Source organism: Populus nigra, chromosome 4, assembly GCF_951802175.1.
Source record: "Populus nigra chromosome 4, ddPopNigr1.1, whole genome shotgun sequence".
In the NCBI taxonomy this organism is placed as follows: domain Eukaryota; kingdom Viridiplantae; phylum Streptophyta; class Magnoliopsida; order Malpighiales; family Salicaceae; genus Populus; species Populus nigra.
This window is the reverse complement of record NC_084855.1, coordinates 31,133-56,669: the sequence shown is the minus strand read 5'-3', so window position 1 is coordinate 56,669 and position 25,537 is coordinate 31,133. Positions and strand designations below refer to the sequence as shown.

At 33.6% G+C, this 25,537-nt stretch overlaps 1 protein-coding gene across 2 annotated transcripts; it reads right to left on the bottom strand.

The window, feature by feature from the left end:
* Window positions 1-12,440: 12,440 nt before the first annotated feature.
* Window positions 12,441-19,826, bottom strand: LOC133692365 (chaperone protein dnaJ 10-like). Of its 2 annotated transcripts, XM_062113250.1 has the most exons (11): window positions 19,617-19,826; window positions 19,370-19,502; window positions 19,015-19,074; window positions 17,870-17,952; window positions 17,500-17,659; window positions 16,325-16,454; window positions 14,948-15,106; window positions 14,398-14,576; window positions 14,216-14,296; window positions 13,965-14,123; window positions 12,441-12,875 (listed from the first exon to the last, which is right to left on the bottom strand). In XM_062113250.1, exons 2-11 carry the CDS (start codon window positions 19,454-19,456, stop codon window positions 12,765-12,767), a joined length of 1,209 nt encoding a protein of 402 aa, XP_061969234.1. In that variant the 5' UTR covers window positions 19,457-19,502; window positions 19,617-19,826; the 3' UTR covers window positions 12,441-12,764. The 2 variants fall into 2 exon arrangements, with proteins under 2 accessions (XP_061969234.1, XP_061969235.1); XM_062113251.1 differs by lacking the exon at window positions 19,617-19,826 and having other exon boundaries at window positions 19,370-19,609.
* Window positions 19,827-25,537: the final 5,711 nt, after the last annotated feature.

Genomic DNA, 25,537 nt, shown 5'->3' with positions numbered 1-25,537 from the left:
ACTTCTTCATTTAAATCTCCATTTAGGAAAGTCATCTTTACATCCATTTAATGAACATACAATTTATAAATTGATGCTAATGCAAATAAAACTCTAATTGATGTAATTTTTGCCATTGGAGAATAAGTGTTAAAATAATCAACACCCTCATTTTGAGTAAAACCTTTGGCAACCAATCTTGCCTTGAAGGTTTGTACAGAACCATCAGTATTGTATTTTCTTCTAAACACCCACTTACATTCTATTGGCTTAGAACCTGGAGGTAAATCTACTAGGATCCAAGTATTGTTAGACAATATTGAATCCATTTCATCATTTACCGCTTCTTTCTAAAAAGCAACATCCCTAGAAGACATAGCTTGACCGAATGTCTTTGAATCATCTTCTATATTTAGGATCATTTGTGTCTTTTTTAATATTGTATTTCTATCACCTTCCACTAAAAATACAATTGAATTAGTAGAAATAAAATTTGTATCTAGGTGTTTTTCCTTTCTAGCTCTTTGACTTCTTCTAGGTTCACTTGAATCTATTACTTCTAGGTTTTTACGTTTTTCACTTAACGTTGAGCTAGGAGTCATTACTTTTAGATTTAGTTCTTTCACATTTGAATCACTTATGAATTTATATTCGATAAATTCAACATGTATAGATTCAACAATCACATTAGTTTCTAAATCCAAAAGTCTATAAGCCTTTGAATTTTGTGCATAACCAATAAAAACACTCTTAAGACCTCTGAATTCTAATTTTGTTCTTTGAGGATTAGAAATTTTATAAAAAGCTACACACCCCCACATTTTAAAATAATTTAGATTTGGTTTTCTACTGTTCCATGCTTCACAGGGATAAACATTTAATTTTTTAGATAGTACTCTATTATGAATGTGACATGCAGTATGTAAGGCTTCACCCCATAAATTATTTGGTAATTTAGCATTCAAAAGCATGGGATTGACCATATCCACTAAGGTCCTATTTTTCCTTTCAGTAAGTCCATTATATTGTAGTGTATAGGGTGTTGTCATTTGATGGATTATTCTGTTTTCCTCACAAAATGTAGAAAACTCCTTAGAAAAGTATTTTTCACCTCTATCACTTTTAAGACCTTTAATTTGCCTTTCCTTTTGATTTTCTACCATTTTCTTGAATTCCTTGAATTTTTCAAAGGCTTCATCTTTAGTTCTTAACAAGTAAACATAGGTAAAATGAGAATAATCATCAATGAAAATTATGAAATATCTTTTTCCACTCCTTGTTAACATAACATTTATTTCACATATATCAGAATGAACAAACTCAAGTAATTGAGAATTCCTTTCTACTTTAGGAAAAGACTTCTTTGTCATCTTTGCTTGAATACATACTTCATTTTTTTTTTTTGTTATGTTGATATGAAATATAATCATGCTTACACATATATTTCAAATATCTATAATTTAGATGTCCTAATCTAGCATGCCAAAGAAGAGAAGTAGATTTAACTATATAAGCAGAAATAACATTAATTTCATTAATATTGAACTTAAACATGCCATCACAAGAATAACCCTTTCCCCACAAACATTTCACTCTAAGTTACAATAACCTTATCAGACTCTAAAACAATCTTGAACCCTTTCTTGCTTAAGAGACTAGCAGATACAAGGTTTTTTCTAATTTCAAGAACATGAAACACATTGAGTAAAGACAATTTTTGTTCAGAAGTAAAGTACAACTCAATAGTTCCTTTTCCCAAAACTTTGGCAGAATTATGGTTGCCCATCAAGACCTCTTCAGGTTTTTTCAATTCTTCATAAGTCTTGAACTATGCTTTGTTGTTGCAAACATGAACTGTTGCACCAGAATCCAGCCACCAATCTGAAGTCTTTGCAATATTAGTTGTCATATTTAATTCAATAATCATTCCATTTTGAATGTTTGAAACTATGGCAACTAACTCCCTGACTTCGTCTTTTTCAACCATATTCACTTTAAAAGAACCACCTTTTTTTATTGAAATTCTTGAATCTGCACTCTTTTATATAGTGCCATTTATTTTCACAATAGAAATAAACTTTATGCTTCTTATTAGCATTTTGTTTCTTCTTGAATTTGTTTCCTTTCTTTTGCACTTTCAGATTATCTTGAGTCATTGTCAAACCAGATTTAGTAAGCAAATTTACTTTAGAATTTGTTGCTTGCAATTCACACATACGAGATTGAACCTCAATTTGCAAGTGTGTTTGAAACTGTTTTAAGGTATAATTGTCTGTAGAATACAACATCTTCTTCCTATATTCATTCCAAGATGGAAGAAGTTTTGATAAAACAGCCCCCACTTGAAGTGAATTAGGAACTTTGATATTCAAATCATAAAGTTTTGATATTAACATTTGAATTTCATAGACTTGATCCATGATTGGCTTATTGTCAGTAATCTCATACTCAAAAAAATTTAAAGCAAGAAAACGATCAGAACCTGATTTTTCCTGCTTATAGTGTGTCTCTAAGGCAGCCCAAATTTCTTTTGGCTACTTTAATTTGGAGAAGATGTCATACATTCGACTGGTCAGAGTATTCAGTATATGCCCTCGATAAAGCACTTCATCTTTTTCACGTTTTACTCTTGCAGTCTTAATAGTGGCAGATTCATCTTCTTGTGGTTCAGGTAGTGCAGATAGATTCGGATCAAGAATATAGTAAATCTTTAATGAAGTAAACAGGATACCATCTTGTCCATCCATCTTGTGTAATTCGTACCATCAAACTGATCTAGTTGAATTTTGATATCCTTAGCAACTTTGACGCTAGAATTCATATTTGTTTCCATCAAAATAAACACCTTAAAATTGTTAGGAATATTTAGGATGGAAACAAATATAAAGTTGGCTTAGAGGCGTGAAAACACTATCTTTAAGGTGTTTATTTGTCCCACACAAAGACAATACCTCTAGGATACAACTAAGCCCTCTATACCTTTAAAAGAATGAGAAGATAAGACCAAGAAAAGAATGTAAGTTTTTTTTTATTGTATTTCTTTTCTGTATAGTAACATGCTTTTATAGACTTGAAACATAACGATGAAACAATATAATTGTTCATCAAACAACATGATTGTTGATAAAACACTATAATTGTTCATCAAACAACATGACTATATATGAAACACTATGATTGTTGATGAAATATTATGATTATTTATCAAACAGTATGACTATTCATGAAACAATATAACTGTTCATATTAAGTTTCAAGTTCCAAATGCTACCTTTTCATATTATAAATATTCATATAATAATATTAGGAAGTCAAATAGGAGAGTTTGTCTACCATGGTTTAATTTACTGCACAATAGAAACCCACACTTAGAAACATTAGAAGGGAGTGTTTCTTTTCAATGTAGGATAAATATTTTTTCTTTATTCATTTACAAACTACACCAACACCATGTTGTAACCATCATTCTAGCCAATTGATCATCATCAAGCCCTACAATATGATTGCTAAACCATTGACAGAACTCCATACTTATATTATTATGAATATTAAGACTAAGTTCCTGCAAGCACTGCAAAGAGAAAGGATAATTCATATACAAATGTTCTTTTGATTCACCTATCATATTGCAACAACAAAAAACATCATGAACCTCTACCTCTTTTTGCTGTAGCCGTGATCTTGTAGGGAGACAATTACGACAAACCCTCCATGCAAATATTTAATCTTTGGAGGTACACAAAGACTCCAAATTCTTCTTCATGCTCCTTGAACAACTTCACCCAAATCTAGACCATAAATTTCCATTGCCACGTGGTATGCTAATTTAACATTAAACCTCCCATCCCTGCTAAAATGCCAAATTAACTTGTCTCCTACACCTCTAGATAATAATGAAATCCCTTGAATATCAATAGCATCTATGTTCTGAAAAGGTGAATCAATCATTTGAACATCCCACCTAGAACCATTATCCACCATCAAATTATATACATGCATAGTTTCAAGGCCCTTCATAACTTGTGTCTCAATAAACCTGTTATTATCATCTATCAACCAAGCATCATTCCATATATTCACCATATTACCCATACCAATCTGCCATCTATAGCTCCTCTTTATCAATTCTTGAGAGTTATGGATGCTTCACCAAACAAAACTAGGTTTATGTCCCAAGTGAGCATTCAAAAAGTCCCCACTTGGGAAATATCTTGCTTTGAGAATTCTAAGCACTAGGCTATGCAGTTCGACCATCAATTTCCATCCTAACTTACCAAGAAGAGCCAAGTTGAAGCAATGTATATTTTGAAACCCAAGACCTCTATCCTCTTTTCTTCTACATAGTCAATTTTAACCCTGTCAAATTATTCCTTGCGCCATCTCTTTGGTCACTACCCCATCAATATCTATTCATCATCCTTTATAACTCAACACATGTAGTTGCCAGCAATAAAAATACACTCATACTAGAAGTCGGCAAAGCTTAAACCACCAAATTGATCACCACTGCTTTTGATAACAAATGTCCTCTTTATCCATGAATTCTCTTCCACAAACGATCCCTCAAATAGGCAAAAATTGAATGTTTATTACGTCTAATTAGTGATGGTAACCCTAAGTGCTTTCCATGGTTTAAGGGTGAAAAGACCTGAAGAATAACTGAGATATGTTGATGGCAGTCCACTTTAACATTGCTACTATAGAAAATTCCTAATTTCTAAAAATTAACTGATTGTCCCAAAGCCAACTCATATGGATGCAACAGGTCCTTAACAACACAACCCTCTTACGCATTAGCTCTAAAGAAAAAGAAACTATCATCGGTAAAAAGAAGATGAGAAACCGCAGGTGCAACTTGATGTACCTCTCGTTCCTCAGCCTTGTTAAACAAAGTAGACAGACCTTGACTACACAAAATAAAAATTTATGGAGATAAAGAGTCCCCTGTCTCAACCCTGTACTTGGCTTATATTGCGGCATGCGCGGTGTCGAACAAATACGAGTATGCCTTATGAGTACATTATAAATAATAACTGGTTTTAATAGTAAATTATAATTACCTAAAATTTTTAACTAATATTATATTCATTAAAAAATTTATATTTTGTGAAAATTTAGGTAAGAAATTAGTTATATAAAGAAAAGACACATTACCCCAGTACACTCCATCTAAAATAAGTTGTATTATTATTTGATTATTTTTTTAGATCATGTTTTTATCAATTAGTCTTATCTAAGGTTTAAGGTGGATCTCCCTTCATGAGAAAGTCTCTAACTTATTGGGTTAAATTTTAATTATTCTAAAGGCCAAACTTATTTATTTCTTAGATATAGCTAAGTCCTAGCATTCTGAATAATAAAATAATTGTTATGAGTTTTTTTTTTTGTATTTTGATCAAATCCTAATGGATAATAATAAATTAGTTATGATATTATTTTTTGTATTTTTTAAAAAACATTATAAAAATATGATTTTTATTTTTAAGAAAATATGCATAAAAAACCTTTAGGATTTAACTGTATACACGAAAACAAAATATTTTTCTGTTTTTTTAAAAGGAAATTAATTTAAATTTTTTTGAATTTTCATTTTTTTAAAAGAAAAGATTTGGAGAAAAACATGTATTTTAGTACAGGATCTGAATCTTACAATGTAAATATACAGTTCAATATCATGTAAAATTGTTAGAAAAACATGTGAAAAAATCACAAATATTTTGAAATGACCCTTGAATTTTTTTTATATTTTAGATATTTTGATATTATTATTATTATTATTATATAGGTTGGGGCGAACTAGATGGGTTAGGTTGGGCCGACAGGCGACCTAACAGACCTGACCTCATTCTCTCTCTCTCTCTCTCTCTCTCTCTCTTAAGTGGGCTAGACCTAACATAACCATCTGGGCTGGCCTGAAATGGGTCCAACCCATCTTTACTTATATTGTCATTTGCATGCAGCATTAATTCTACATGCAAATGGCTTTAGAGGGAGGTTTCAAGAAGAATAAAAAGAGGGAGGCCTACCTGGTTAGAGTCGAGAAGTTGTTAGTGGTGTTCCTGGTGCTGGGAAGTCCAGCATGTGGTTGGTGGCGACAACAACAACGAAAGGAGTGGAAGAAAACCGGATGGGAGAAGAGAAATAAAAAACTGAGGAGAAGGCTATTTTTATTTTAACTTTTGCTTCTGATATCTTCATGCTCAATGTTTGGAATTCACCCCTATTTATAGGAGGATGCAGAGGGACAATTTGTCTCTTTGGGGGATAAATCTTGACCCTTGATTCAAATCAGAATGATCCCAATTGTTGATTCAAAGTTGTTATCATGGCCTGAAAAAGTTGGTAGTTAAAAGTTGTTTGAGCTGTCCACTTTAAGGCGGTGCCGCAACTGCTGTGGTGTTAATCAGCCAGAACGAAACATACTGGGATGTAGTCAAATATTAGATCATCATAGTGATGTATGTTTTGTCAAATTTGGTGAAGAGACGAAACATTGAATGCCCCCGAAAAGCAGCTAACCAAACAGCTTTTTCGGGCAAAATAAGAAGAAGATGATGAATAGGAACCAAACAACATGCTGTCTGGTTCACCCTTTTTTTTTGTTGATCAAAATGGCGTCATTTTAGACTTTTTAGGGTTTTAATTTAAGGATTGGGCTAAAGTTCAATTTGGTCCTTTAACTTTTAATTTCTTTCAATTGCATCTCTAATTGACCCTAAATTTTTAATTTTATGCAGTTTCGCCCTTGTCAAACTTCAATGTCAACCCCGGATTTTAGCGCCTTTTTCACTTTAATTCTTGGTTTTGGATTTATGCAAATTGACCAAACTTTCAAATCTCTTTATTTTCACCATTGATTTCAATTAATTGGCCCTAGAGTTCAACCTTTTTTTTAAAATAGTCATTGGCTGCGAATTTTTTCAATTTAACCCTTGATTTAAACTAATTGACTTTGTAAAAATTAAATTTGGTCATTTAAAATCTCAATCTTCTAAATCAAGCCTAATTTTATTTTTTCACCAGTTGAGTCCTTAATAAAATTAATTTGACCAATTTAAAAGTATAATTAAGTTTTTGCGCCTAATTAAATTTTTCAATTAGATCCAAATTTTAAATTCTTAATTTGACCCATGATTAAATCAAATTGGTCTGTGAAAAATCTAATTATGTTCCTGGGTTTAATTTTTATACAGATTCATCCAAAAATCATTTAATTTAATCTTGAGTACACATTGTCTCTTTAATTTTGGTACAAAGATGTATGATTAGGCTCTTAATTTGTCTTGCCCTTTAAAAATCTAATTACATCCTTTGATTTAATTTTTATGCAGATTCGTCTAAAAATTATTTAATTTGACATTGAATTTAAATTGTATCTCCAGTTTTGGCACAAAAAAATACGATTAGGCTTCTAATTTATTTAAAATTTCAACTTGATTTTTATGTATATTTGGAATCCTTCCCGGTCTATTTTTGCAAAAATATCAGTTTTCTTACTAGAATTATTTATTTCTAATTTTGTTACAGGGAAAGAAAAGAACAAGTAAACTTTAGAGAATAACTCCAAAATAAATTGTGACAGCATAAGCTTAATCGGACCAACTTCACTACCATTGAAGCAAACAGTGGAAGAAACATTTGTTACACATAACATAATATAATCCACCCATGCCTCTGCAAATCCTAACCTTACCAGAACAGCTTGCAAATAATTCCAGCGTATCCGATCAAACGCTTTGCTGATATTTATCTTCAAAGCTGTATTCCCGCTAGTATGACTCTTCATGAAGTGAATTGTCTCGAACGCAATCACAACATTGTCTGTAATTACTCTTCCTGGAGCATTTTTGAAGTGAATTTATCAGGTGCCATTTGGAAAATTGCAATCCTAAATTCCTCATCTTTGAAGGGTGCTCTCATTCATCTGCGCAGTAACACATGGCTGAACACAACTCAGCATAGCAGCATCCTATTGAGGCATTTCATCAAACAAGTTCGTGAAATAATCCTTGGCCACACTTCTGTAACCTCAACAACTGTACCTGCACCATCCACAAGCGCGGAAATCACGTTTCTTCTTCTCCTAGCTGTTGCCACCGAGTGAAAGTATTTAGTATTCAAATCCCCTTCTGTCAACCAATATATTTTAGCCCTCTGCCTCCAAAAGTCCTCTTCCTGAGCTAACAGCCTAGCCAACCTGTCTGTGCAATTTTTAAACTCAATCGCAGAATGCTCATCATCCAAATGTCGAAGAACATCAAGCTTATTATGGCAGTCACGAATCTCCACTTTAAAATTTCTTCCCAAACTCCTCCCCCACTGTGATACTCTACCAGTGCAGATACAAAACTCATCCAGCAGCCCCATTCCTCTAAACCATCCCATGAGCTGGTCATGACTTGATACAACTCGAGTTCTCTAACCCACGAATTATCAAATTTGAATCTGATATGTTTCAGGTGAAACGGATGCTTCCTAGTCACCAACAACAGTGGACTATGATCTGATGATGAGCACGTCAGATTGTGTAATTCAGCCCTATCAAAATAATCAAACCAAGAATCCGAACACATAGCCCGATCAATTCGTTCCTGGATCCATTCAGCAGTACCTCGTCCCCGCTCCCACGTAAATGGATAGCCAACCAACGGCATGTCTGTCAGTTTGCAATCCTCCACCGCCTCTCGAAAGCCTTGAAACAAAGAATTTGGATGAAGAACACGACCCCTCTTTTCTTCCGCACACAACATATCATTATAATCCCCCATACAAACCCAAGGAAGGGCTGATTGTCTACTGAGAGCCCTAAGCAAGTTCCAAGATTCCATTTTCCTATTTCGGTCTGGAAGGCCATAATAGCCTGTGAATCTCCATATAAAATTATTTGCTTCCACCACCAACAAGTCTATATGATTATTCGAATAACCCAGCAAAGAAACCGAAGCAGAGGACCTCCACAAGACAGCTAACCCACCACCTCCCCCCAACCTATCTACCGCAAAGAACCCTTCATAATTAATCTCAACTTTTAGTTGTTAAATTCTACCAGCAACTACTAATGTTTCACAAAGAAAAATAACATCTGGCGTTTTTTAGAACACAAGCTCCTTGGGAGCACGAACTGCACGAGGGTTGCCAAGCCCTTGACATTTCAACTTAAAAAACTCATTGATCATGGCAGGCCTGCTTAACAGGCTCTGCTAATAACATGGGTACACGATCTGGGCTGCTAATCTTATTTGTGGAGAAAGATAGCCCAACCTGAAACTCATAACCTTCCAAACACATGTCTTCAGCTCCACTTAGTTGAAGGCCCACACGTCTCTTTTTCCTATCATCATTTAGTAGAAGGCCCAACTCTTCTACATCATCTTGCATACCATTGTTTCCCAAGCCCAGCCCGTCATTTCCATAACGTAAGAGCTCATTTGTTGGTGCTTCAGATGTCCCGACGTTAATTGCCCTAGTTGCCTTTCAGATTGAGCTTTTGTAACCATTCTTCCTTGATCATAAACCACATGGGACTACACATTAATTGAATGAGGCGTTACCGACATGAACCCAGCCCTTCAACTGCCCCCACGCAACCTCCGGCCACCATCCTCACCCGTGACTCATCTCGGAGCAGCTCGCAACCATGACCCCCATTCTTTCAGCACATCCTCTTCATGTAATTGAAATAATTTGTCACAAAACCGATCCGAGTGGCCAAGCAATCCACATATAAAACAGAATGTCGGCAATATCTCATATTTAAACTTAACAATGGACCAAGAATTCTGACCCATGCGAACCTTCTTCCATCTCTTTAAAGGTTGCCTGATAATCCTCCAAATTCCAGAACTATTATTCGCATCATAGTCCACAAAGGTTCCAATGCAATTCCCCAGCTGCTTGCCAATCCCAGCCGACATATAACCCACTGGTAGATCATGCATTTAATCCAAAACTCGATGTTGTGGATATAAATTTGGCCTGGGGCCTCTCCTTCGTTCATGCGGTGCAGTAACAGAAGATGATTATCAAACGTCCAAAGCGTCCCCTCCATTTTCAAGGTTGATTATACCACATTTTGTTTTCTCATTTGTTGTCTTCTTTTTGACCGTTTGCTTCTTTTTAAGTGTAACTCTACCTTCTTTTTTTAACACACACACACACACACACACACACACACATATAATCAACCTTCTTTCCCTTTTTAATCCTGCTTTCTTTTGGGCTTAAAAAAATAAAAATAAAAGGAAAAACATCAAATACACCCTCGGCTATTGGGGCAGTTCACTTTTACCCTCAAAAAATTTTTCCTATTAATTTTGTCTCCAAACAATTGAGATTTTTCAATTTTCTTTTGCTAGAAATCCATAATAATAATAATAAAATATTAAATTTTCTACAAATATATTTTTTATTAAAAAATTGGTACATTTTGAATGTTATCCATGATTAAATATGAATAGAAAGACTTGTTGAGAATTTTTAAAAGTTGACAGAAAAAATTAATATAAAAACTTGTTTGGTTTTAGATTTTAGATTAGCAATGAATAATTAATAAAAATATCAGGTTAAATGTTATTAGCTTTCACAAGAATTTTTGGTTAATGCTACGGAGAAAAAATTCATACGGAGAATTAACTAATTAGATGAACTCCTGCCTGTTTTTTTTTTCCTTTTCTTTTTCATAAAATGTGCCCCGAGTGGTTGTATGGCTCTGTTCATTCTCCACCATATATTCCCTTTGTGGTTCCATACCTAACTTCGTCTTTGGTCTGCCTTTCTTTCTTCCCTTCCCTTTTTTCTTTTATCTTAAATAACTCGATGCTTTGAAATTTCGCTCTTTAATTGACTATATATAAAAGAAAATAACGTGAGGCTGCCTAAAATACTCCATTGCGACACCAACGCAGCAAGCCTTTTTCCGTTGCCACTAATCTGTGCACATGAAACGAAGGAATTCTATCATTTTTCAGGAGACAATTTACGAATCAATAACAATTTATTAAGCATCTTGTGCATATGGTGACAAACCAAGCCCAGGCCGTGCACCTGCTGTACATCCACAAATACAGCAATTATTGTTCAGCTGTCGTTGCGAAGAGAACCGCAATGCTAAACAAAAAATAGCAACATTTGGTTGGCACTGTTAGCCTCTTCCCTATAATTTATTTTATAAATATTTTTTTCTACAATTAAATAATTTATCATTAACTATCCTAGCACGAGGACAGACAGATAGAGAGGAGGATAGCATGCATCAAGATTAGAGAACAATTTACGATACTTTCTTTTCCTTTTCCTTTCATGCTTACCAAGTAATCTTGATTCTTTGAAAGATGCCCTCCACCATTGCAAGGTCGACATAGCACCATACATAAATAACAGATAGCTCCACAGGTGATGATTTGTCACATATGCACAGATAAATCCCTCAAGAGATATTATCTCATTGAAATCACTTGGTGGATTTTGTCTTTTTAAAAAATTTAGAACACTGAATGAAAAGAAAGATGTTTTTTATGCTTATAAACAATAAAAATCATCATCTTATAGCCAATGTGAGATTGGTGGTATCATCATAACCCTCCAAACAAAAATCTTAGATAGTCACACATGACTGACGTTTCCACAAACAACACCAATAATAATATGTGTCAACACCTACATATAATAGACTCTTCAAAAAGTCTCACTAGAACCTAGAACCACATGTAAGATTGACAACATCATCATATTACATTGTTTATAGAAACATCAATTATGTGCGAGTATCCAAACCCCTCATCTAAAGATTATGATAATGTATACCCACATCCGCACATGGTGCCCTCCAAGAAATGTTGTCTTACTGGAACCACATAGTGGGTTGTGTTTATAAGCGACTAAAGCCCTCATCTCATAGCCAATATAAGATTGATGTCATCATTATATAACATTATCTGTGAAAACATCGGTCATGTACAACTACCCAAACCTCTCGTATGGAGGTTATGATAATGTGTGTCCACACTTGTACATGGTAGATCTTTGAAAAGGTATTGTCCCACTAAAACCACATAGTAAGTTTTGTATTTATAAGCCACATAGTAGGTTTTATATTTATAAGCTACTAGAATCCTAATTTCATAGCCAATATGAAATTGATGGCATCATCATATGACACTGTCTATCATAACATAGTTATGTATGACTACCCAAATCCCTTGTTTAGAGGTTATGATATATCATCAATCCCACATCAATTGGAAAATAAGAGTTTTAATCGCTTATAAACATAAAAAACACCTCTCTCCTTAATAAATATCTTTTAAAGTGACAACTTACTATATAGTTCCAGTAGAACAATACCTCTTAGGAGGCTACCATATACGGGTGTTGGCTTCTCAACGGGCAAACAATATCAATCCTGTTTGCTTTGTCCACTAGACAAGCAACAATACATTAATCACCAAGAAGCAAATACAAAGTGAAAACCTGAACATGAATGCACATCTGTTAAACCATATAACATTCAAAGACAAAAAAACTACAGAACAATAAAGCACAGGCCAGTCATCTAGACAAAACATAAAGAAACACCATTTTCTACAACCACCTCTCATTTCCTCGTAATGTATTAATATTTTTCTTCCATACGCACATAAATACATAAATCACACTATGCCCACCAAAGTGGAGGAGAATTGGGCTTTTCCATGAATACTAAACAAATGAAAATTCAAACCTTTCCCTGATAGATACACAACATCGGTATAGAAGCTTCTCACACAAGAGATCATCATTTTCCGCCCTCAGCTACTGCCTGTAGAAGAATGTCTCTGTGCACCAGGAGGTGCCGTTGGCCTTGGGAAGTTGTAGTTAAACTGAGCACCATCAAAATGCGGAGCTTCCACATAGGGGCTCTAAGATGTCCAATATTTCCATGAGCACCACAGAAAAGGAAAGGAGAGAGAAATCAGTAACATGAACAAGAAACAGTGAGAACTATATTAGATGAACAAGGGTGCTTTTCTCAATTCCCCACCCTTCTCTTCCATTTTCTACTACGTAAATATGTCAGGGACTGTTCTGACATTCGTTGGAGATACATTGAACATAAAAGTCCATCACATTAATTATTCTCAGTTTTCACACTTCGGTTAGGCAATAGTAACCTTAAATATACCACATTAACACCTGATCACTGTCAGATGACTGTGTAGGTGGACGGGTTTGTTGTGTGCATGTGTGTCTCTGTAAAGTGAAAATTGCTATGCCTGTCTAATATTTTTCTATTTAGTTCTTTTTTCAAGTCAAAGGTCATCACATAGCTCACTGAAAGTCATGCCAAATAAGCTCTCCAAATATTGTCAGAAGAGCACAACCTAACACAGAGCTTAGCCTCTCCAAGTCCCACCACCCCATCTCTGTGAAGGGAATCAGGCTAAAAGAAAAGTCAGAATGGTCTCTGTCAGCTTAACTTCCTTGTACCACCTTCATACAAATTAGCTCCTACACTTTCACATCTGTAGCAGCATTGTTTATGCTCAGAGTTTTCCCACAACTTGTTTGGTGCTATCTATCCAGTTTCCAACAGACAGACATCTGCCAACCTAGTTTGTTCTTAGTAGCACCATTAATTATAGAAAAAATTCCCCCCTTGGTTTTTCTTGGTGGTTTTTCTTCCTCTGCATACAAGCAGAAACACACAACATAAAGAAAGCCAGCTGTATCTTCACTTTACTTCAAAACTTCTGCACCAACCAAAAGGGGCAGAAATATGAAAATGTTGACGCATGAAAGTACCCTGCCTACTCAATCATGCCTACACCAGATTCTGTGACCTTGCCTAAGTTTTCCAGAACTGTCTCACAAATTGATAGTTGAAATGTGATAAAACCACATTGGCCATGAATCACACCTATCAAATACTGAAATGTTGAAATGCCTTGAAGCCCGAAAAAGAATGAGATACAGAAGTATGTGTGCGAACAGCTGGAGATGAGAAGTACCTGTGTTGCCAATGTGCTATAAGATGCCTCTTCAGGACTTTTAGATTTTGGTGACGTATTAGGAGAAAAAGCATCAGAACTTGGTTCTCTTCCATTCAGTTGATGCAGAGAACCACCTAGCACAGTTTCACCCTCACCTCCATTGGCCAATTTTACCCTCTATATTCACAAAATTCTTTCAAGTTTCAGACGCTTGAGGAATTAACTATTTTTATATGAGAAAGTGCAAAAACCATGGGTGAAAGTAATACCTGGAAGATTGTACCAAGAGTTTTCAAACCCTTGGCTCGTGCACGAAGCTCTTCTTTCTTGACACTGTTGTCTTGAAGAACCTAGTATAAACCATTAATAGATTACCACCAAATAAATTGAACCCGTAATCTAACTCAGTTTTAGCCAACAACCATTAATATCTATGGACTAGCAAAACAACCATCTGACAAACACGGGAAAGAGTGGCCTCAATATCAGCTACATTAAGCTTCCACAGGGAATCGGTCATCAACTTCTTGTGGGATAGGATGTATGCTTCAAGCTCTTCTTCTGTATAATTCCCTTCCGCACTGAGCTGCTTTTTCATTTCCTCTTGTAACTGGATCAGGGCAATGGCACCTGGTAATAACAGCCACAAAAGAAGCAAAAAGGGAAAAGGCCCAAACTTAGATAGCCTATAGAAGTATTTCCCATGCAGAAAACTGTCGTGCAACAAAGAGTTGAACTTTTTTTATTTACATAAAATACATTGAGCTATTTAACGCTATATACAGAAAATATGCATACACACACACACACACGTGTGTGTATGAAAAGTGATCAGACGCATGCCCAACACACTGGAAATATATCAGAATTTGATACAGGTTTTGACACCTATAAACTACCCCTGAATAACGGTCCAAAAGCCTGTATGGTTTGATCAAAATGCAGATCAAACAAGTAACCACCATACATGGTTATGATCAAAGCTACAAGTGTCCACCAACCTGTTGCTGCAGTTACTTGGGATTTAATGAAGTGGCCTTTGTTTCTAAACCACTCAGCAATGAATGGCACACCCAGATATATCACTTTTTTCCCAAGCTCTTTTGCTGCTTGTCTTGCATAAATGTAACCAATTGTGTTCAACATATCAACACCATAAGCTGTAAAACACAGAGAACAAAAACTTTTAAAAAAGTGTTACGCATTACGTCGAAACACAAAAGATGAGAAGTATTGCAAAGGGCCGTGGTTAAAGTTCAGTTTCACCAGTCATTGACCAAACTGTCTCTGGTAGTATGAAAAAGAAAAAGAAAAAAAAAGAGGGATTTTTTTTCAGTTTCCTAGGATGAATTAAATAGACAGCATTAATTTTATAAGAATTTAAGTGCTGTTTACAAAAATTTTGTGTCCTTCTAAAATGTTGTGTCTTATTATCTTCATAAGATGCTTGTGGTGCTTTCGTTTGTGCTTCATTGTTCTTCAATCAAGGGTCATGAATCATGCTCCTGATGATTTCTATTCTCCTTTTAGTAAATTCCTTTAGTCCATAAGCCGACTCGCAAAACGACTATTCAAATTTCAAACATTCCACTTCTTTCCCTCAAAAGATTGAAGCCTGGCAAACTAAATCCACTTGCTTCTCTCTGCCACACAGTAACCCAACTTTAGTCAAGTGGTTAGATTTTAAGTAATGAATGGGTTTCTTTCTTTATTTTAATTTTTCCAGTTGGATAAAGTTCCATACTGATGTAGATAAAACATCAATTTTACTGTTACTGAAAAATGTCAGCTTTGAAACTTTCAAGCAGACCTAATTTTTAGCCTATAAGCTTCAACTGCAATTAAAACATAAGTAATGTCCGAAATATTGAATCTTTTCTCTTGGCAATCACCAAAATCCTCACCTTTTCAACTGCACCACCGCATAAGCATCAGGAAATAATTATGTAATTATCATAATTTTCATCCCTTTTGGAACAACCACACATTCCTCATACAATCAGCATCTTAATCAATTAAACATCATTTTTTTTACAATTATATCAGCTAGCAATTCATGCAATGGACATCATTGAGCTCAAAAGCCATAAACCATCACATGAAAAAAATGAAACTCATCATGAGAGTGAAAATCTCTCCCATTTAAAATGGAAATAGTGCATTGGCTGTTTCATGTGTAGATCCTATATTTAGAAAAGCACTTTAGAGTATAGTTCTCCCTAAAGCTCAATTTAAAGCAAAAGAGATGGCCAATTCAGCTTTAAATAAAACCAGGCAGACACAGAGAACTTATTGTATTGTACTCTTTTCTTCATTTTTTTATTTTTTTTGTAATTCCTTATACTTTAAACAATCATTTCCAGAAAATGAAAATTAACCTGCATTTGAGAGCCTAGCTACTTCAGCCTCAGCATGATTAATGAACTCCTCTTTGTTGCCTTGTACATATTGATTAAGTCGATCTTTTAGTATTTCTGCAAGTTTTTCTTCCCTCTCCCTCTGAACAACCTGTTGAAAAATAAAATTGAAAAGTGCAACCCTTCATAACACAAATTCATCAGCAAATATTCAAGTAATAAAACAGAGCACATCTTCAATGCTCAGTCCAACTCAACCAAGCCCAGGCATAAATGCATGAAAACAAACTCTTACAGATAAAGTTTAGAGAAAGTGCTACATCTGAGGTTTTATGTTCTATATGAAAATTAATGAGATATATTATACTTAGTTTGTGTTTGGTATGGGGTTAAAAGTTTGGTGGAGGAATGTTAAGGGAGTAAGATTTAAAGAACAAGTGTTAAAGGTGTAAAAATATGTTAAGAGGTGAAGTGTTAAGGACAGTAGGTAGTAGTTGAAAAAAAGAAGGTAAAAGTGAGTCCCAATATAAATCAAATCAAAATTAAAATTAAGTGAAATTATAAAAAATTATATAATAGTAAAATGAGAAGTGTAAAAGAAAAATGAATAAATTATTATTAGATTAAAAAAAGGGACCCACCCCTAAAATTCCTTTGCTCCTCCCCTTGGAAGGTTAACATCTAACCCTTTTCAGGGTTAAATGTTACCCTCCTTGAAAATTCTCTCCCCCAAAGGTTAACATGTATAGGGGGTTAAGAATTACCCTTGCAATCCCCCCCTACCCCCATACCAAACATATCCTCAAGTATAAAATGACTTCTTTATTGTATAATAGCCAAACAGAGGGAGCATCTGCACTCTGACTTGGTTCGAGACATGATAGTTGCAGCAGAGGTTCTAACACTCTGCCCAAAAGCCCTCAGTTTTGACAGTAGTATCAGCAAAGAGGAGTAGAAAAAATTCCCAGCAGATCACAGGGTTGCAAACTCACTTTCCCATACTCTTTTTGTTGTATCATTTCTCTTCTTATCACTGTTTAACTCCTCAGCAGTAACAAGACTCGTTTTTAAAGCAATAAGACACAAAAGAATCAGCACACACACACAAAAAAAAAAAATGATGAAAAGAAGAGAAGTTCTAATGAAATGCCAAGGGTTCAGTTGATAATAAATAATGGTATGCTATTGGATCTTACCCTCATTTTCTCTTGCAACTTTTTAGTATCCAATTGTTCCCCCTCTGTGAAAATGTCTAGTGAAGCCATTGATGCCATAGCAAGTTGTCCTATGTAGACCTCAAAAAGCTCACTGCCGAAAAGCATCGCAAAAATTGCTGCAGGTTCAATGATTGCTTCGCTGCAGAGAATGAAGATGTAAACAAATGTAAGAAGAAAAAAGATAAGAGAAATTTTTTTTCAAGCTCTATCTTATTTGAATATTCTATTTGAAACGCCTTGTGATCTTCCACTAATACTGCACTTCAATATTACATAGAAATCTATGTGGAGCCAGACAATCCATCAGCCTTGAAATTCATTTATCCACAGATTAAGAATAGAAACTAACGTTGAGATTCCAGATTTTCCATTAGCATCGTAAGCTTGCCGCTGGGCAGGATCGCTTAATACTTGGTATGCCTCTCCCAACACCTGAATCCGAAAGAAAGAAATATCAATAAGAGATGCCAATGCTTTCAATACCCAAATACCCATTGCTGTTCCTGCCGATCCTTGAATGCATGTTAACCATTAGTCTAACCCAAGAATGAAAACATAGAATTTAATATAACAAGTATATTCAGATTTGATACCTGGAAACTTGTTCGAGTTTTAAGAGTCAGGAAATTAGTTTTTTTTAACCAACAGTCATTTGCCATGTGGCAACTAACCATAACTTGATCCTAAAATATGACGAACAATTTAGGCTATGTGATGCAGTTCCAGAAAAATTCAAGAAACTTAAAGATGGAATCTCTTCAACCTTAAGGGAAAATTTGGTAACTTGGGATCCACAAAAACGCTTAGTGGTTAACAATGAGAGTTGTTTTGGGGGTTTAGTCTATAACCAGAACAGATGGGGGTGGCGGAGAGTAATACTACTTTTACAATTAAATCTTCCCTCCTAACCAGCAAGGTAGGTGCATCGTCTCCTTTTCCCTCGTATGCATCTGAAAAAAGGAGGCTGTAACTATACCCCTTTACTCCTCTTCCTCTCGGTCTTTACTTACTTTCTTCCCTTCCTTCTCTGCTCATTTAGATCTAATGTTCACACTTAATACTTCCACTTTCCAAATGATTCATCTTGTACTATCAGTTAATGCCAACAATAATCCTAGGCGGCAAGTAACAAAGGGTGATTCTGAATAAATAAGCTCGAAAGAGTGTAATGGGAAGGGGAAAATAATGAACATTTCCAACCCTTAAATATCTCGTGTGGATTTCATGGGAAGATTGTAAAAGGCAATCCTAAATGACTCTCCTGTATAAAGAAGAACATGCCAGAGAGACTAAATGGATAGCTCATGAACCACTTCAAGACATATCCATCTGATTTGACAGTATAAAATCTTTTCCAAACAGTACTACTAGCAAGGAAGCATGCAAATACGAATGTGCTTGTTAATGATAACTTACTGTTGAAACAACGAAGTTAGAAACACCAAATAAAAAAAGAGGTAACAGTATTTCTATTTCAGAAAGGGAAAGGCTTGCCTGAAAATTCAGCGCAGCAAGGGGATCATTAGGGTTTTTATCAGGATGGACCTGCCGTGCCTGCGGAGGAAAATTAAACAAGCAAAAGAGGAAATGACTCTTAGTGAAGATTATAGCAGCTCTAGTCTACACTAGAATAATAGAATAGAATGGAATAGAGAAGTAAGCAATCAAAACATTCTATGGGTTTATTTAAAAAGAAGAAGAAGCGTCATTATCATCGTAACGGATCCAGCCAGTTGAAATGAATGAATAAATGATGATGTATGGCGAGAAAACGAGATCTATCCGTTTCTACTGAGAAAGAAAGCAAGAGTAGTAAAGTAATTTCTTGAAATTGAAATTTGGCAATTACCTTGATGTAATAAGCTTTCTTGATCTCAGCCTCGGTGCTTGTGGGACTGACTCCAAGCACGTCGTAGTATTCTGTTTCCTTTACCATCTTGTAATTTCTTCTCTTTCAATCCAGATCCCTTCTCTTCCCTTCCCTGTCAATCGAAGATTACTTACTAACTAGTTGTACCTTTTAATTTTACAATCTAAACTCTTGATAAATAAAAATTCTGTAAAGACTTTGCAGCGTGTTAAGCAGAGATGATTACAGTGCAGAGAAGATGGATAGGTTCTCTCCGCCCCGCTCCGCTCGTTCGTTGTAATTTCAGCAGGCAGTAAAAAAAGAGAGTCGCGTAGGACGATGCTGCTGCTGGTGATGTGGCGTTGCTTTTGGCGTTGACTACTGCCTTCGGCTTTGTACCTTCTCTTCTTTTGCCAACTTCCCTGCAACTTCCGCTTGTACTTTCTACTATTTCAAGTTTTCAGCTTAAATTTAGATGAATTAATTTACTATTTAAACAATTTCCCATGCAATTTCGCTTAATTAAAATTAGACAAGGGCAATGATAAATAATAATAATAATAATAATAAATGGATGCAGATCGTTCACCCAACCATCCCAGATGAACATTGTTTTTATTTACTTGAAATAATTTTGATGACTACAAATAATATACTTATCAAAAATATATAGAGAGCTTGAGAAAAACGTTGCAGCACTAAAGAGATTATTGTAGAATTGACGATTTTGCTTTTCATAAAATCAAACAATAAGACAGATCAAGGGTAAATTACAAGATTTATTTAAGTTTTTTTGTGACAAAAAATCAGATAATTGATGATTGGTCTCTGAGAGTTTTTTTTTGGTGATTTCACCGTTTTTTCACAATGAATTTTCTATAACAACCTTAGTTTAAAGATTTTTTTAAGTTTTTTTATACATAAAAGATTGACTAAGAGATAAATTATTTTTTTACAATAATTAAAAAATATTAAAAAACACACATTAGGTGTTGAGGGGCGACTCTATGGTGGCGCGTGCGCCGTCATACAACAACTAAGAAATTGCTTTTATCGTGTCATTCGATTATTCATAGTGTTCTTTTTCCTCACTAGGCGGGATATGTTAGGTTTTGATGAACAAATTATCGCTGGATCTTTTTTTTTTCTCTTTTATCTCTCTTTCCCTGAGATTTACGCCTAACATTTAAAATTTTAGAGCAGACCCCTATACATGATTGTCAGTCTATTTTTTTCTTTAATTTTTGTCCTTGGTCATTTTATAAGTCTTATTTTTATTTTTTTTAAATTGCATCGTTCAATCTATGTTGTTGTTTTTATTTGGTCCTGATACTTTTCTTTTTCTTTTTTTTTTGCATCTTTCGTAAACTTTTAATTGTTTTCAATTTCATCATTTAATAAAAAAATTATTTTTTTATATATATTTAACTCTCATTCTCTTGGTGGTTTCTTTTTTTTAATTCTTTTTGTGAAAATAATTCTTTTTTTCAATTTAGCCCCTCAATCCAAAATTATTCATCCTCTATTTCTTTTCAGATGGTCCCCGTCCTTTTAATTCTTATTTTTTTAATCATTTTCATAATTATTATTTTTTTAATTTTATCATTTGACATTTGATTTGTAGAAATTTAGATTTCATGGTTTTTTTAGGTTTGATGCTTCCAATTAAATGGCTCGAATCATGAGTTCACATCATTTTTTCGACTTATTTTATTTTTCGATCCATTACACAATGTTGATTTTTTTAGAATAGGCTTCATGGTTTTTTTTTTTTTTTTCTATATAGTTATTTTGATCTCATAACTTGAACTATGAGTTTAATGGGTTGATAAAAGTGAGCTCACATTTTTTTTTTGCTTTTAATTATTGTTTTTTCTTTTGTTTCCTTTATGTAGCTGGTTTTTTTTTAATTGATCCTTTAATATTACAAAAAAAAAAAAACTAGAAGGCATTAGTAATTTTCTATGAACTTAGACACAAGTTCCTATTCATTGGAGTAGTGTAAATACACACTTGCTTCTATTATAATAGAGATAGTGACAGACGGATTGACTTGGTTAGTAGTGCCCACCCATTGGCCCGCTCTGAAGTGCCTAGACGCGCCACAACCATTACTTTGATTCCTTTTTTGCAATTATGAACTCCACGGAACTTTTTCGATACCAACACAACTTATCCTAGTGTAAATACATTTTTTCCATTGACAAAAACTCATTTGGCCTGTTATCAAGGCTAGATTTGTCTTTTCAAGATAATACATTAGTTATTGTAAAATTGATTAGGGACAAATCGGTTAGAGTATCTTTTTAAAAAATAGTAATGACTATTTTGCCCTTAAAAGAAAAAAAAATTAAGCTTTCGGTGAGGAGCTTTTTGTTTTTTTTTTTTAAAAAAAAAAATATAGTAAAGTTATGGTCATACCCTTTGGAAGAAAAAAAATGAATATGCATAGGGGAGCATCTTTATCTTTTCTATTTTTTTAAAACAGTGAGATGTCAAGATTACCCTTAGAATAAAAGAAAGAGTTAGTTTCAAGGTTGTTTTAGTTATTTTCTTATGATTTCTTTGTTATTTTTCAATTTGTTATGGGATGTTTGGTAATTTTCATTTATTAAATATTATTAAAAAAGTATTGACGCGTGAACCGCGTGACAAGCCCCCACACCATTAATGTGGCGCTCGAGGGCCTTTCAATTTCCAAAATCTTGCTTTCGCGGTGGCATTAAGAGTAGCAAGTCGTCCTATTTTGGGCAATGGGACGCGTGCTCACATAGAAGATTCGGTTAAGTTATGGTAAAGTTTTTTTTTTCCTTCTCTCTTTTCTCTCTCATGTCTTTGAAATTCATGTCTGGCCTTTCAAAAAAACACTTTTGTCATCCAATTTATAGTTTTATCAATTTTAACTTTCTCTTTTGATTACTATTTATTTGGCTTTCAATATTTTTTGAAGTTTAGCTTTTTTTATTTCTTCTTTAGGCATTTTATTGAATTTGATTTTTCTTATCCAACTTGACCCCTCTATTTTTATTTGCTCTATTTATGTATTTTATACTTTTCTTTTTTATTATTTTTTTGCAATTTCACCCTTATTATTTTTTTGCATTTAGTTTTTAATCTACTTTTGATCCTCATTCTTGTTATTACTATAGTCTTTATCATTTTCTTGATTTGTCTTTTTTTTTCAATTACGACCCTTCAACATTTAATTTTATTTTTATTTAATTTTGGTCTTCATTCTTTCAATTACTTTTTTAATATTTTTTTATTTTAAAAAAACTTAATAAATGATTTAAAATCAAATACATTGCAATTAAAAGAATGAAGATCAAATCTTATATAAAAATCAAGTGTGAAGACAAATTAACTCAATAAATGATTCAAGGTCAAATACATTGCAATAAAAAGAATAAAGACCTAATTTGATTTAACAAACAAATATACAAACTTTCTTTTTTTTTTTGCAATGGCCAATAAGGTTTTCTAGGGAAATGCCCCTGGCGGAGCTCCTCTGCGTGCTGTCTGGCACACCTGCCTCACCACTATGATAAGGGTGGTGAGACGTATCGAGCACCACCTCAAAAAGTAATGTTTGGTGTTGTTTAGGAGCCACATGCGCCATCTAAAGAGCACAGACAATGCCCACTTGTTGGCGCGTGCCTAACACATGCCAACCATTTTTAAATATAAATAATAATTATTATATATATAAATACCCAATTACCCTTAATTCCAATTGAGATTTACAACAAAACCATATGAAAAAAATATAAAAACATTAAACACCCTTACATGTAACCTTATTTTTTTTGAAATTCAAGGATAGTTTTATTTTCTTACTGTTAAAAAAAAAAACAGAGAACCCCTTAATACATGTATATTTTTCTTCTTGTAACTTGACTGTTTGTTTGTTTTTTAAAAAAAAAAACTTTAAATTCCATGTCTTAAAGGGTAAATTAATATTAGAAATATACTAAAATTGCTCAGCCTTTCACTGTAGCAATCCACAGTGAAAGGCTGAGTTTTTCTTTTTTTAAGCTTTTTTTCTTCATTTTTTTATGCCTTTAGCCTTTTTTTTCTTTGTTTTTTTCTTTTAATAAATTTTGTTTTGTTTAATTTAATTTATTAATGTTAATATTTTTTAATATAGTTATCAGATTTTTATGACATTGATCTCGGGTTTAACAGGTTAACTTGGTTTCACGAGTTAACCCGGATTTTTTTTCTTTTTAATTAATTTTTTTCGTTTACTTTAGTTTGTTAATGTTAAATTTATTTCTATTTAGTTATCAGACTTTTATGACACATATCTCAGGTTTCACGGGTTAACCCAGTTAATTTTAGATTAACCCGTCCTTTTTTTTGTTAATGTTAATTTTTTTTTTAGTTATTGGGTTAACCCAGATTTAACAGGTTAATCTGGTTTGATGAGTTAACCCAGAGTTTTTTTTTAATTAATTTTTTTCGTTTACTTTAATTTGGTAATGTTAAATTACTTGCTATTTAGTTATCAGACTTTCATGACACATATCTCAGGTCTGACGGGTTAATCTGATTTTACGGGTTAACACGATTAATTCTGGGTTAACCTGTCCATTTTTATTTTTTTTTTCTTTTGTTAATGTTAATTTTTTTTTATTTAGTTATCAGACTTTTATGACATGAATTCCGGGTTTAACGCGTTAACCTGATTCAACAAGGTAACCCGAAGTTTTTTTTTTCTTTTTAATTAATTTTTTTTTGTTTAATTTAGTTTTTTAATGTTAAATTTCTTTCTATTTAATTATCATACTTTCATGACACATATCCCAGGTTTGACTGGTTAACCTGGTTTCACGGGTTAATTGAGTTAATTCTAGGTTAACCCATCAACTTTTTTTTTCTATTTAGTTATCAAACTTTCATGACATGAATCCCAAGTTTAATGAGTTAACTTGGTTTGAAGGGTTCACCCAGTTAATTCAGATTTCTTTCTTTTTCTTCATTAATTCTTTTCTTCATGTTGGTTTTTTTTCTTTGTTTTTTTCTTTTTAATTAATCTATTTAATTATCATATTTTTATGACACGATCTTGCAGTCATACCCGCATCCAAGGCTCTTGGATCTGGTGTTGCAGTCAGACTCACTTAAACTTGAGTCATGTAAGTTTAAGATTATTATTAATATTATAAATATTACTCTTGGATCAAGCGTTGCAATTAAACCCAAGGCTTTTGAGTATATCTTTGCAGAAAGACCTAACACTCTTAGATCTTAGCCTTTTTTATATTTTTTATGCAAGAAAAAAAAATTAACCCGTGGATATGCCTTTGTTTTTTTCCCTTTTCTTTTCTTTTTTAAGCCTTTTATTGCGGACTGCACAATACAGTCCACAGTGAAAAAACTGATGTCTTTAGTTTTTTTCTGGCTTCTTTCTTTTTTTTTCCTTTTTAATTATTTTTTAATTTACTTTCTTAATATTAAATTTTTTCTATTTAATTATCAGACTTTTATGCACACGGATCCCGGGTTTGACAGGTTAGCCCAGTTAATTCTGGGGTAACCCGTCAATTTCTTTTTCTATTTAGTTATCAAACTTTCACGACACAAATCCAATGTTTGACGGGTTAACCTGGTTTGAAGAGTTAACTTTCTATTTAGTTATTTTCTTCATGTTGATTTTTTTTTCTATATTTTTTCTTTTTACTTAATCTATTTAATTATCACACTTTTATGATACGACCTTGCAGCCAGACCCACATCCAAGGTTATTGGGTTTGGTATTGGAGTCAAATCCACTTAAACTTGGGTCATGCAAGTTTAATGTATTATTAATATTATAAATATTACTCTTGGGTCAAATGTTGCAGCTAAACCCAAGACTCTTGGGTATAGTTTTACAGAAAGACCTAACACTTTTAAATCTTAACTTTTTTTGATATTTTTTATACAAAAAAAATTGACCCGTGACATCGCATGGGTCATCTAACTAGTATATATAGTAAAAGAAAACTGAACAAATCATTTTGTTCTCGATTATTTGTTTAATAGCAAATATATCTCATAAAAAAACAATCTTATTCCACTTGTCAGTTTTTTTTAGCAGTTTAAATGTTTAGTGATTTCTGTCTCGGTAAATCGAGGGATATTAGTTTTTCTTGTAATATACATCTCAGCAAATAAAATGAAATT

Coding starts and splice junctions, on each gene's coding strand:
- LOC133692365 (XM_062113250.1), bottom strand. CDS start 19,456: ATGGTAAAGGAAACAGAATACTACGACGTGCTTGGAGTCAGTCCCACA. Junction 14,297..14,397: donor TTTCCCGTGTTTGTCAGATG/GTTGTTTTGCTA, acceptor GGTTTATACTAG/GTTCTTCAAGACAACAGTGT. Junction 14,124..14,215: donor CTCTTGGTACAATCTTCCAG/GTATTACTTTCA, acceptor TTGTGAATATAG/AGGGTAAAATTGGCCAATGG.